The sequence below is a fragment of the Molothrus ater genome, chromosome 9 (assembly GCF_012460135.2).
Source record: "Molothrus ater isolate BHLD 08-10-18 breed brown headed cowbird chromosome 9, BPBGC_Mater_1.1, whole genome shotgun sequence".
In the NCBI taxonomy this organism is placed as follows: Eukaryota; Metazoa; Chordata; class Aves; order Passeriformes; family Icteridae; genus Molothrus; species Molothrus ater.
Window position 1 is genome coordinate 9084120 of NC_050486.2, and position 14092 is coordinate 9098211.

General features: G+C 38.1%; 1 protein-coding gene across 1 annotated transcript in view; it reads right to left on the minus strand.

Moving 5' to 3' along the window:
- The window catches only part of DENND1B (DENN domain containing 1B), a 149459-nt gene that overhangs the window by 80474 nt on the left and 54893 nt on the right, over nt 1-14092 (minus strand). Inside the window, exon 5 of the mRNA XM_036388022.1 lies at nt 7551-7670. Within this exon, the coding sequence (XP_036243915.1) occupies nt 7551-7670 (120 nt within the window). The remainder of the gene's footprint in view (nt 1-7550; nt 7671-14092) is intronic.

Below are 14092 nucleotides of genomic sequence, written 5' to 3' on the forward strand. Positions count from 1 at the left end.
ATGATTTCCTTTAACTCCACCATATTAATGTCTTATCACACTTTACCATACATTGTACTGGCTACTAATCAAAACAACATCAACCTCTTAATGCTCACAGACGTTTTTAATGCTTGGCATTGCTGACAGTGGTTAAGGTGTGACATTACTACATTTGTTTTTCAATATTTTCTTAATATAATCATAAAATTTACTTTAGCGCACCTTTGTAAGGCTGCTTACAGGTGTGAACATTCCATGCCCTCATAAAACACCCACCATATCAGCACCTAAAACATCTGATCTTTGAACATTCTTTCACCTAGGACTCCTGTTCTGTAATCTTCTCAAATCATGCTCACCTGGTTTTACACATCACTGAAACACACCACAGAGAGGCAAACAGAATTAATTGTTCGCTGCAGTGTTCAGAGTTTCTGCAAATGTCAGAGCTGTGGAACAGCTTCACAGAATTACCCAGAATTAGAGCAGGGACTGGAACACTGTCCTAGCATTTTGTCAAAGACAAGGTGGGTATAAATTGCAAAGTATTTTCATAACAATGCACACACAAATGGGTAAGACTACCTAAAGGCTTTCCACTTTCTTGCTATCACCTCTGTGTTAACCGTATACATGACCCCAGCACATTTTGCTGTAGAATACTCTGAAATCTCATCTGATAATCTATTTTTGATAATGAACATGTATGAACAACATTCTATAAAAATAAATTATATTTCAGTAAAATATTAACCATACTTTTCTAGATGCATGATCTCAGCTACCCTATTAGTGAGAAAAGAAAAATTAAATGCAATTTTTATGCATTTAAAAAGGTCAAATTAATTATTTGAAATTAATGAATCCTAACAGAAAGCCAAGGGAGATTTTTATTTCATAGAGCAAGTCATGCTGACCAGAGTACTTGCATAGAAATTTCTCCCTTAGCAACACCAGGCTGATGTTACACTTCCATGTCTTTGTGCAAATGAACCACTAAGGAAAACATCCTACTTGACCATAGTTTATGAAAGTCAGTTTCCTTCATGAGCTGAAAGAATAGTAGAAGAATTGCTTTAAGCCTTATAACCACAGACACAAGGTTAATCGCATTTCAATGTGTCTCTTAAACCTGAAAAAAAGAGGAAATCAAAATAAGTACTCCATTACACTATATGGCATGAAACCAAAGGCTGCCAGAACCTGTCCTCTGCTTCTTTAATACATAATCTTCAGTTCTTCAATAGCACAGCCTGACTGGTAAAGCTTTTGTCAATATTTCTAATTATAATGTGCTTCAACAAAATATTACAAAGATCTATTGGAAAACGACAAAGTTCCCTTTATATTTTTCTTTTATGTATTTGCTAATTGTAATTCATTCAGCACAATTAAGCATTGTTATACCTGCTTTTTCATAAACAGTAAAGAGTGCATTTGCATGTGTGCATACACAACGCATCTCTGCATTCAAAGTTAACACAGGTGTCTTTGGTCATGATAAAGACACCACCAGGTGGTTTTATGGACTCTCAACTCAAAGACCAAGTCCAAGCTCTTTGCAATTTGTTAAATCCCCAAGGCTGTCAAGCAACACTTTTGTCCTCTTTCATCAAAGGCTAATTTTGGAAGCACATTTATTAATAATCCCATTAATTAATTTGGACTGCTCTAGTAAACAGATTTCTTGGTAGATAAACACTGGATCCTATAGGCTTTACATCTTTATCCTGTATATCATATTGGACAAAGAATTGTATATGGAATCCTAGAATCCTGTAGGTTTGAAAAGATCTGTAAGACCATTGAGTCCAACCATCAACTCAGCACTGCCAAATCTACCACCAAACCACATCCCAAACACCTCATCTACCTGTGTTTTAAATCCCTCCAGGGATGGTGAACCCATCTGGCAAGCCTACTCCAGTACTCAACAATCCTTCCCATGAAGAAACTTTTCCTAATATCCAATCTAAACCTTCAGTGGTGCAACTGGAGGCCGTTTCCTCTTGTCTCATGATGTATTGCCCAGGAGAGAGCCCGACACCCGACTTGCTACCTCCTCTTTTCAGGTGGTTGTAAGGAGCTGTAAGGTCACCCCTGAGCCTCCTTTTCTCCAGAATAAACAACCCCAGCTCTCCCAGCTGCTCCTGATCAGGCCTGTGCTCCAGACCCTTCTCCAGCATCTCAATGCCCCTCCTGAAGTGAGTGGCCCAAACCAAGCACAGAGTTCAAGGTGCTGCCTCGCCAGTGCCGAGTACAGGGGGACAATCCCTTCCCTGGTCCTGCTGGCCACACTATTCCTGATCTAGGCCAGGATGCCCTTGGCCTCCTTGGCCACCTGTGCCCAGCTGGCTCTTGGTCAGCCACTGTCAACCAGCACTCCCAAGTCCTTTTCCACCAGGCAGCTCTCCAGCCACTCTGCCCCAGCCCGTAGCATTGCACGGGGCTGTTGTGACACAAGGACAGTACCCAGCACTTGGCCTTGTTGGCTTGTTTGGCATTTGTTTGTATGACAGCTAAAATCCAGAAGTGTTTCAGGTCAAAGGATCTTCTGACCTTGCCCTGTTAACAAATCCTGCAAAATTATTTAGCCTTTGCTACCGCAGTAGAACTTGTCTATGTAGAGAAAATTCATCCAGCACACAAATGTCCATCAGCATCTACTAGTTGGGTAACTATTTTTTTTCAAGACAGTACAGAAATGCATTATCTGAAGCACATAGTATTTAAGTGGCTGAATTTGACAGAGGAGACCTGTAATATATTACTCCTCCTAATTAAGAACTGGCAAACTAATATGTACACTAAGTACATACTAGTTAGTACATACTGACTAATAGGTACACTAATATGTACCTTACACACTAAAGTGTACCCTAATGTGTTAAGGTACACACTAATATGTACCTTAACAACAGAAAAAAAAATCAAAATTAAGGTCCATTACCAGAAAAACCTCACCACCATACCTGTATTCATAAAACTATTTATGAGCAGTCAGTACATTTCATAATTAATTAGCTGTCTTATGAAAACCTCTAAAGGTTATCAATGAAGCCCCTTCACAGTACAGAAAGCAGAGAAAAATCAGGGCTTTAATGATCAATTTTAATGTATTTGGAAGTCAAAATAATTTCAGTTCTTAAACTATGTAACCACTAATGGTTTCTATTTATTTTTCTTTAATTGCAGCCACTGTCCCTGCATTCCTCAAGTTACCATCAGAAACTGTTAGACAAACAAACATGTAAGACAAACAGAGGACAACATCCAGAAACATACAACAATTTCTCTAAATATTTCTTCCATAATAATGAGAAACAATAAAAGCATAAACAATATTAATAGATCTATATTCCCTGATGGAGAATACAGGGGTCTTTATTTAAAAGTATAGCCCCTGTCTGTCACAAAAGCAAGAGACCAAGATCCTTCATGGCTAATTAAAAACATACTTAGCATTTTCTCTTAATCCAAATGAGCCACGAGGCAGGAGCTCAGACTTTTATTCAAAGTCACACACAACCCTTGTTGCCGTAAGTAGACTTCCACCTCACCGGTGCTTCTACTACAGCTCTGATAAAACTTTTACATTCATGAGTCAAAGGTTAAACAAAGGAGAGGAAATGTTTTCTGTCAAACAGTCAGGTAACCACTAACAGTCCTGAACTATCAGCAGGAATCTAACTTCTAGTAATCAAATAAAACTAAGGAAACTGCCTTTCCGTAGCTAAATGTCTAATGTCTAGGGGCTACTTTTCTGTCTGGAAAATTGACACAAAATGTGTAAAATTGAAACATTCTGCTTCTAAGGGATTTGCCTAAAGGAAGAGTGAAAAAGTTTCAAGCGTGGCCTGAACTAAAGAACTACAAAGCCTTACCACATAAACCTGTCTTCCTTATTAGAGCATTTCATTTGGAAACGTAGGTGACAATTTTACAGTCATAAAATTAACAAAATCTAAGACTGAGCATTTTAATGATGCATTTTGTGTTCCTCTGCATACCTAAGGTCAACTTCAGAGTCCATCAAGAGTTTCAAATTATTTATACTTTGTACTAAAACCATTCAGGTAATTCAAAATCAATTTCATGTAAACCCAGAAAGTATCATTTCTACTGCAGGCAGCAGTGATACTTAGAAACAAAACCCAGAAGAATTAAATCTACTATTATTCAAAAGCAGACAATCAAGTTTCTACTGCACCACTTCAAATCTCAACTAGCAAAACTATTTCCCAAAAATAGGTAAAGTAAAACTAGGAGAAAAGATGCAGTATAGGATATGAGCTCAACAAGTTATTGTAGAATATGCCTATTGTGTATCCCTTGTCTTACAGGGCTTCATTAGCTCAACACTCTGTGGAGAGGGAGGAGGTGACACAGCAGGATTCACACCGAGAGCTTCATGAAGCAGCCATGCAGCTTAATGAAAAGCACTAAATTAAATAAAACCTGCAAAGGAATCACACAGCATTTCTGGAGAATAATCCAAGAGTCATTTTCTCATCTTACTATGGTTTAGCGCTTCAAATTCGGCAACTGCAGTCAAGCTCTGCACATTCATTCTAGACAATACAATATCAAAATTAAATCCTTCTGAATTAAGTTTTTCAAACAAAAATGCCTGAGAAAGCTACCTTGGGAAATTTTTATTTCACTTTATAAACATAGAAAGCATTTGAACAATGCATTCTGATTTGGAAGAAAATCCTATTTACACAATTCATATACATGTGCATATAAAATGCAAAAAAAACTCCATAAAACTTATGGATGAATTTTGTATGTACAAGTATATTTTCTGTTTCAAACTATCCAGTTTAAAGCAGGACCATGTGGCTGCAAATTCAGAGATCATTTCCTTTAATTAATGTTTCAGATGGACAATGAATTATAGAGCGAAGTCCCATAAACCACAATGACTTTAATCTTACATGCAGCTTTGAGTTGCTGGTGTAAAACCTGAGGACAACCAGCCTTTACTTCAGCTTTCAGTTAAGAATCCCATTCAGCAGTTGAAATTCTATCTCTTTAGACGCCCTGGCAGAGGTTAACACATGGCTTGGTACTATCCACAAAGGACACCTACAAGGGAAAAGCTGTGTCCTGTTGCCCACTCAAACATCTAAAGCATTTCCTTCCAATCACTTTGACTGGCTTGTTCCTGCTTGTCTTTAGAGATTTTTACTTAAATTTCAGTTATTTATGACAATTCAACTAAGTTTTCTGTATTTAATTATCTCTAATTGTCTTTGTCAAAGCCTCAGTCAGTAATCTTATTATAGTCCTCTTGTCCAAGGGGATACATCCATGCACACAGGAGAAGGCAGTTTGACACGGCATTCCTGTACACGTGCACCTGTGTGTTTATAGAAAAGTCCATGGCTGTAGTGCACACACCTGTGATGAACAAGAAGTCTGAACTGCCCATACATCAGCCATCATGTGTATACACATAGCAAATGTCAGTTTATGTGGTTTTAATATATGGACAAAAGCGAGGTTGAACATGCACACACATTCTTTACATATGAAGACAGTACTCCTTTTTTATAATTATTTGGGTTAATTTAAGAACACTAAGAATGTGCAAAGGAGATAAAATGCCCAAAGAAATCTGCTTAGTGAGTCTTCTTTCACTTGGTCACTTCTAATGAATCTTGGGATTCAGAGAAAAAACCAGACTGGCTACCAGAACATATCAGGTGGAAATAGTGATGCATTCCTTCCAGCTAAACACAACACAACACACACATTCTGGAGATAAGCAGAGTACCCAGCCACGAGAACAGTGCTATGAAGCTAGTGCTGTTATGCATTCAGCTGTGCATTGTAAATTTGAAATTGTCACAATAAAAGCAATAAAGGCAATGCTTTGGATATGGTTCAGTGAAAAATTATAGCTTGCCACTTTTCATTTTCCTACTTATTTCTACCAAGTAACAGACCATTGACTAATCTTTAGCTGATGCACGTCCATGGGGAAATGTTAAAAGAAATACCCAGTTTACACCAGCTGAGAATTTACATCCTTTGCTTTGCAGCACTCCATGCAGTGCTTAAATGCACTTGAGTGTGCATAACTGATTAGATGTTGTTACAGCCACAGAAACAAAGCAAAAAATTTTGTTTCTAGCTTGATGAAGGGAGAAAAGATTAACTCAGAGAAAAGAGCTAAAAGCATACACATATATTTTCACTCTGGGCTTTAACAAGTTATATTAAAAAAAAGGTATCACAGAGAAAATGGCTAAATATTACGCATTCCAAAAGCCTAAGACTTAAATCCTTCTGAAGTATTACTAAAGGCATATTTCAAAGATCCCAGAAAGCAAAATAATTTCCAGAATGTAGTATTTCCCTTTTGCTACTTTCATTATATGGTAGTATTCTTTTTTTTTTTTGCAATATTTACAGCAAACCTTCTTTTAAAATTACTTGCGAAAAACATTCAGCGTACTGGCTCTCAACATTAGTTTGGCATCTGTTTAAAAGTTCATTAAAATCTTGATGTGCTCTTTCCAATAATTTTAAGCACTACTCTACAAGTCTCTATATTGGCTGGCTCTTTTTTCCCTCAGTGTTCATTTTCTGATAATCCTTTTGCAGGCTGATGTTGGGTTTTTCTCCCTAACTCACATGGTCTATCCTAGGGACATCCTCCACAACTACCTGATTTCCATATTGCCCAAAAATCTGAGAACTTGCTTTTCTCCATATTCTTCCTATCTTATTCTCCAAAATTCTCTCTTTCCCATTTGCTGCCAATGCATTTGGCTCCTCCTCTCTTATGTTTGTCGAGATTCTTGCTTTAAAAGCAATTTAAATTCAATTTTTTTCTTCCTTTTTGCTGCTGAACTGGACATTTGTATTTCCTCTACTGGGCTTGCAGGCTGCTAGGCTCTTAATTGAAGTTGCAAATCTGTCCTTTAATGAGATCACTCTGCCTTTAATTTAATTACAATGGTTTTAGGACAGCTAAACAAATTGGGTTTTTTTGTTACCAAAACAATTATTTTAAGAGAGAAGAAAGAAAAAGCAGAGAGAGAAACAAAGTATTTCTTTGGGGTCACTCTCCCCAACATCAGTATCTTCTCTGCAATAAAACAGCATGCTCTTGTGAACTCTCTGGATCTATTGTTTCTTATACTAGCTATCGTCCAGGCAAAGAACTTGGAACAGACACCCAAGAATCTCCCTTCCAAGGACAGGAATACAGAATAATGCACTTTATTACTGAATTGACAGAGTGCTTGTCAAAGATCTGATTAGAAAGTAAAAATATCCACATAACAGTCCAAGCCTCTAAGGCTGCAATGCATTGTTCTCTGCATTTAAGCAGAGATTTCATGTTATTTGAATAAAATTATTAAGTTCACAGAAGAATACCATCATATGGGGCTTGAGGCCACTTTTTATGTGAAAGCAATAGTAATGCTGCCATAGAAAAATAATACCTGATAGCAAAGTTAAATACATTAGCAGAGAACTTGGAAAAGATAATTTTTTTCTTGTATTTTCCATATTCACTCATTGAGTCAATTTTTATTGTGCCACCTTACCTTAGGATACAGAGGCAGACCTTGCCTCCTGACGTCAAACGGCAGAATCCAAACCTTTGCTTACTTTCAATGTCAGTGAGCACAAAGGTGAAATGCTGTCCTACTTGGTTTTGGGACACCCTGAAAAAACAGATACAGAGCATAAAACCATTAAATCACATAAAACATGAGCATTTAATTCATTGGCCTCAATTATTTTCATGCTTAATCCTCACTATAATCCTCAATACAATTCTATTGTCTGCTGTTCTTTTCCAGTTTTTACACAATCTTCTACAGCAGAATACCTAAGAACCTGCCAGTAATGATTAACACCTGCTATTTCTGGTTCAATCTTAGATGACCATGCTGAAAATTAATTCCCAGAGAAGCTAAAAATCATCACAGACCCCAGTCTACCAGTCAGAGAGCACCAATATTTAATTTATCCCCTGCAATATGGGGCAGGGGTCTGTTGAGGTTTTGCGGGTTGGTTTGGGTTTTCTTTAAATCTCCAGCAAAATAAAATATAGAAAATCTCCCCCCTAGGGAAAAAAGAAAGTAGCAGTTGATCAAAGGGCAAGAGAAGCTACATAGGACACAGATTTTTTACTGTTTAAGACATGCATGACAAAGGTTTAAAAATTAACTACATGGTACCACTATCCAGCCTGTACAGTCTCCCACTCTTTTCAGTTTATTTTAGCCCCTCTTGAACATAAAGTGACTAAAATGAACCAAAAGCCTGTACTGAGCATACAACATTAGAAGATACACTTACTCCAATATAATCACCCATAATTAATGGACTTTTTTCATTAGGTAATTAATCTCAAATCATTAAAACAAGCACTTTCCTCAGCTGCCTTCAGCAGCCCGGAACAATCTAGTGCTCTCTTTAACCACTGTAAATACTCAATGGCTTGTGCCCAGTCCCTCCCTGCTCAGGTTCTGGGGAGCTGGGATGCTGCACGCTGCGCTGGCACCACAGAGCCATCAATAACCTGGCCCTACTGCTCCCCTGCCACCCCTGTGGTTTCCTCTGCCACATCTCTGCACTTTGCTCCTTCCTGCAGAGAGCAGACTGCCATGGAATGTGCTGTGTGGTTTCAGCACCCCTGTGCACCCTGGGGCTCCCACAAAAACCAGCAGCTGCTCAGCTGGAGCACTGGAAATGCTCCGAGCAGTGACCTTGGCTGCCTCTGCTCCCACCCTCTCTCAGCTCAGCCATGTCCCACTCTGAGCCCTGGAGCTTCCAGCAGCCAGCCCTGGCTTCTCCTCACACCATGGAACACCTGGCAGGGTTAGGCTGGAGGCTCTGTGCACAACCATACCAACCCAAATTGGTTTTAATGTACTGTGTACACCTATGTCAGGTAAAATGTCTGTACACAGGGCCACTTTAAAAGTGAGATATAAATTCTGATATTTTCTATTAAAAATAGCCCAGCCAAGTTATGAGTTCAGTGAGAAGCATTTCTGATGCCACCTCACCATCTCCAAATCACAATCTTCCCTTTGCTTCTTTAAGAGAGGCAACTCCATGTTTGACACGCAGCATAAAAGCAGGCCCAGCTTGAAAACCACTTCCCACACAGTTTAGAAAGAGATGTGAGCAGCAAGTCCCAGATTTTTAATTTGAGAAACACTCCAAGGCTAAAACTAAATTTCCACAAGAACCCAAAAATTTGCATTTGGTCCCGTTTGCTTCAAAAGAACAGCTAACAGAAGCCAGTGACCGACCATCCATCTGGACTACATTTTCTGTTCAGTTTAAAATACTGAATTAATTCTGGGTTTCTAATTTGAGAGCTCCACTTAAGATGTGGGGGCAGCAAGGATGCCTGTTTTTTCACTCCTCTTCAGCAGAATTAAAACTGACTATATGTAAGCCCTACCATGAAAAACCAATGATAATTGGGGATTTCAATCGATAGATGACCACAATGTATAAACCAGATACATAAAACATTCCACAAGTGCTAGCACTACAGTTTTAACACATATATAGCATGTTCCATCCTGCAGACAAACACTGGCCAAGTGACTTGGGGTTTGTGCCTCTCTGTTTCACTGCAGCACATTCAGCTTGTTCAGAAATCAAGTCTCCCCTCCAGCAACAGGCAGCAGCTCCTGGCCCTGGTACCTGGACCACAGCATTGATGCCTCTCAAGTTTTCCTAGCATGGAAACCAGCACAGATAAAATGAAATTATCATATACCAGAATTCCCTCAACAAAATGTTTTCCAGACTTGTTATTGGAGCACAAGATAAACCAGCCCAGCTGCAAAACCTTCTGCAAAATGCTGCTCTAGTCAGCTGTTTGAAGGGAGCATGATCTGCTCCCTTGAAGGGGAGAGCAGGCACAAATCGTTCCCAACCAGTGCTGACATTTTCCTCACTCTTTCCTCTGCCTTGCTTTTGACTTACTTTCAACTCTTGCCCTGCATGCTTACTTTTAATGTTAGTTCAATAATAATAATAAATCACTAATAATGAAGAATGTGTGTAAATACTTATTAACCCTGCAGACTACAATGGGCTCTTTCAAGGTTATTACAGTTCACTATAGAAATAAAAATAGGTTTTAAAATTTTCTGTGTGCCTACACAATGCAGAAAAGGCTCTTTAGTACACACGAGTAGGTAAAGAGTAATTTTAAAGATTTTTGTTTACACTACAGCCATTGCTTAGGCCTTATTTTAAGGGAGCCTTGAGAGAGTTGATTAAGGCAGGAAACTGAATCTCTCCTTCAAACAAAAAGCAGCATATCTAATCACTAAATTTATCCTTTGCTCTCCACAAAAACTGCTCTTCTTACAGATTATTTTGTTTAGGATACAGAAGATGTTTGAAATTAATTTTTTCTTCAAATTTTAGAAATTTCTGAGGAGTTTAAAAAAAATTTAAGACCTTATACATGGGAATAGAGATTTCTGTTTTCTTTAAAAATAAGTCTTAATGCTATTGTTACTTATATCACGTACATGTCCTTGACCAATATAAATAATATACACAGTTCTGACTGAAGCTTTCATGGCTGCTACTTAAACCTGAAAGTTCCACACATATTACAACTCTCAAACTGATAGGGAAAACCAAACCCATCAGTCACCAGTCTGTCACCCTAATTTCCCAAATCAAACAACAGAATAGAAACTGTTTCAAGCAGGAATTTGAAAACCAGGTGTTAAGGGGGTGGTACAAGCTGATGGAGAGACTGGGGAGACAGTAGCACCAGGCTGGGCACTCTCCTTCAGCTAATTGCTATCCCCAAATCTAAGCTTCAAGGACTATTTTCTTCACTTCCATGCCCATTCCAGGATCCATGGTAATTCCCATACTCGAGTGACATTCTGCTGCTAAGGAGAAATTGTCTACAGCAGCAGCATCATTGATTATTCTCCAAAATCCAACACTTCCCCATGACTGGGTGAGCACCATGGAGAAATTAATGTGGTACACATCACTGTCTCCATGCTGTTCCTACAGGCAGTTCCTAAAAGAGTAGCTAAAAGAGGCTTGTGTGCTTCGCATTCAGCAGAAGAAATGCATGCTGAAAGGGAAAAGACTGAGGAATGAAAGGAGCAAGGGAAGGACTTATGGTGGAGAGAAATGGCAGAGGCTCAAAGCACAGAAAAAAAATGAGGGGTCAAGCAGTGACGTAGCACAACTTCAGGCTGAACCTGAAATGGCTCCAAAAGGAACAAGAGAAGTTGCATCCTCACCAGTCATCACCCAGTTACATAACTGATGGATGTGGAGATTGGGCTATGGACTCTGCAAAGTCACACCTGAGCTCCGGGTTGAGAGGAAAAATACAAAAGACTGCTGGAGAAAGAAAAGTGAAGCAAACCATGCAGGATTTGCACAGAGGATTCAAGCAACAAGAGAGAACAAAATGCTTTTATCTGAAGCATTAATATTACTTTAGCAAACATTGAAAGGAAATTAAAATCTCTGTCCTCAAATGTTAAATCATCCTAGACCATATAAAAATAAATAAATGGAGTACCAAAGAAAAGGGTCTTTCTTTGTAAATACATACATGCAAACTGTTATAATATTATATACTTGTGCCATTATTAAATAGAAAATAATTAGTTCATAAAAGAGACATAGGTACTTGGAGCAAATGCTCAAGAACTTCTATGATGTAATTAATTTCTTAATCCCTTTAAAATAAAATGTAAGCCATAACCAGAAGTAACAATTTACATGTTTGTTTTCAATAAAAAATATGTATAAACCTCAAAGTTTAAGTCATGGTCAAAGAATTTTTTTTACACCATTGTGCCTCTTTTGGCTTGACTTTCAGTTTCAATTTAATGGGAGTTTCCTTTAGATTTTTAATTACCATTCACGGTATGTACTTTTGATAATTAGTGTGAGTAGTGTACAGTTACTTATAACATCTGCATAAGGTATGCCCAGTGAGATGATGCAAGCAGCATCAAACAGTGAGAACTAAATCTGGATCTCTATGATCATTGCAGGATAGTGGATAAAGAAAATCCAATAGATTATCTCATTTCTTTTCTTTTTCAATTCCTTAAGTAATTAACATAGGTGACTTGAAAGAAAATGGGTGACAGTGATCTTACTACTGGTGCTTTAACTTTCCTTTCTCCATAATTTGAAGAACATAGATTTTTTACTTTATTTAGTTTTATTTAGCTGGATAAGAGAATTAACACTCCATTATCTATAACTCTGCTGTGTAGTAGAAACCCAGAACCAATCTATAAAACAGTCAAATTTTTTTTTAAGTATCAGAATCATACTTAATTCCATCATATAAGTGGAAGTTACTACTTTTGCACTAGTAATTTCTAGCTCTTAATAGGTTCAGACAATGCTTGAAGTATTTTATATTAATAAATATACATATCCTACATATATGTAGATAAATATACATATATTACAGGTTGAGAAGCTATGCTCTCTGCAGTACAATACACTCAATAAACGAAATAGGTATTTTCTATTTCAGTTCAAATGTTTCTGTACAGAAATTGTCATTGAAAATGCCTGTAAAATCTCTGGGAGTATTAGGTGCACCATCTATCATGACCCTATATACAAGAGGAAAACTATATATACATATATACATTCATCAGACAAGGGAAAGCATATTTATGGCTAGACAAACACTAAAATGATTGTAAGATCTTAAATCTCCAGTGGAAAAAAGCCCTATAAAAAAGAACTTCAGCAGTATTTTTCTCAATCCTTTTCTTTATCACTCCAAATGTCAAAATAAAAATCATTAAACTGAGAAAGCAGAAGACAACTAGTTATGTTTAAAACAATTGGTAAGGTGTGTCTACACTATAGAAAACACTTGAGCTGAGTATAAAACGGCAAACACATCATGCAGCCAGGAAGTTGTTCACACAAACAACTCGCCAGTGAGAGTCCCCACTTTTCTGCCTGAGCTTCCAGCATATCTGTCCTTTGCTCCACAATAGATCTGTCCCTCCTCACCCATGCTGCTCCACTCCCATCATCCCTGCAATCCCTCTGAACTCGGCTCCAGCTCCACAGGCAGCTGCGAGTGCGGCGCCCATTCTAAAGGCACCGGGGCACTGCCTGAGCAGGCTGCAGGCCAGACTGAGCAGCCTCACTCCTCCCAGCAGAGCCCCAGCTTCCAGCAACCTCCACTCCTGAAAGCTGACAAGTTTTATTAAATTCGTAGAAATTTTGCACTTTTGAGAACACTGCTTTACAGTCAAGCATGAAGCCAACAGTCAAAAAGCATCTCCAGGGAGAGGGCACAGGGGTGGTTAACAAACAACAAACTTCCTTTCACTTTTTCCTTTTTGTTCTCTTTTTCTTTGTTTTTTACCCCTACATATAATCAGCTAAAATACATACTTCGCTATGCTAGAAATTCAAGTATTCCCACAGTTCATTAAGTTCATTCTCTTCATACCAGCAGCTAAGTGCCTTCTGAATGGTTCAAGAGAAATAGTTACAGTAACGCAACTTATTTGAAAATAATTACTCACTGCCACTGATTATCTTCTTGCCACTGGATGGCAGCAACAGAACCTCACCTTTTTCTGTTAACCTCAAATTTTATTTCCATTATTCATCTTCATTACCAATTTTAAACAGAATTCTGTACATATCTTAAGCACATTAAAGACTTTAATGCTTTAAAGCCAATCACTGACAACCATATTACTTAAGTCATTAAAACAGCTTAAAGGACAGTGAGCTTAACCAGTTCAAAACCCAAACAACTTAATTAAATTCAGCTATAAAAGACTAAATAAGCCTAGTTTACTTCAGGGAAGTTGTGTTTATAAAGATCTTTATTTTGCCACTGTGTTTTGCTGCAAAGACACTCTTCTTTCCTCTTTCCACACACCAGCTTTTCCTCTACTGACAGCAGCTTCTTGCATCTGATAGATGCTTCTCATCTCCAACTCGCCATCTACAACTGATGCTCATGTTGTTCTGAAATTGGCTCAGCCTGCACATTACCTGGGTGTATCTTTCATTAATTATGCAAATCAAGCTTTTAATTCAATCTTCGCCAATTCGGACAACACAG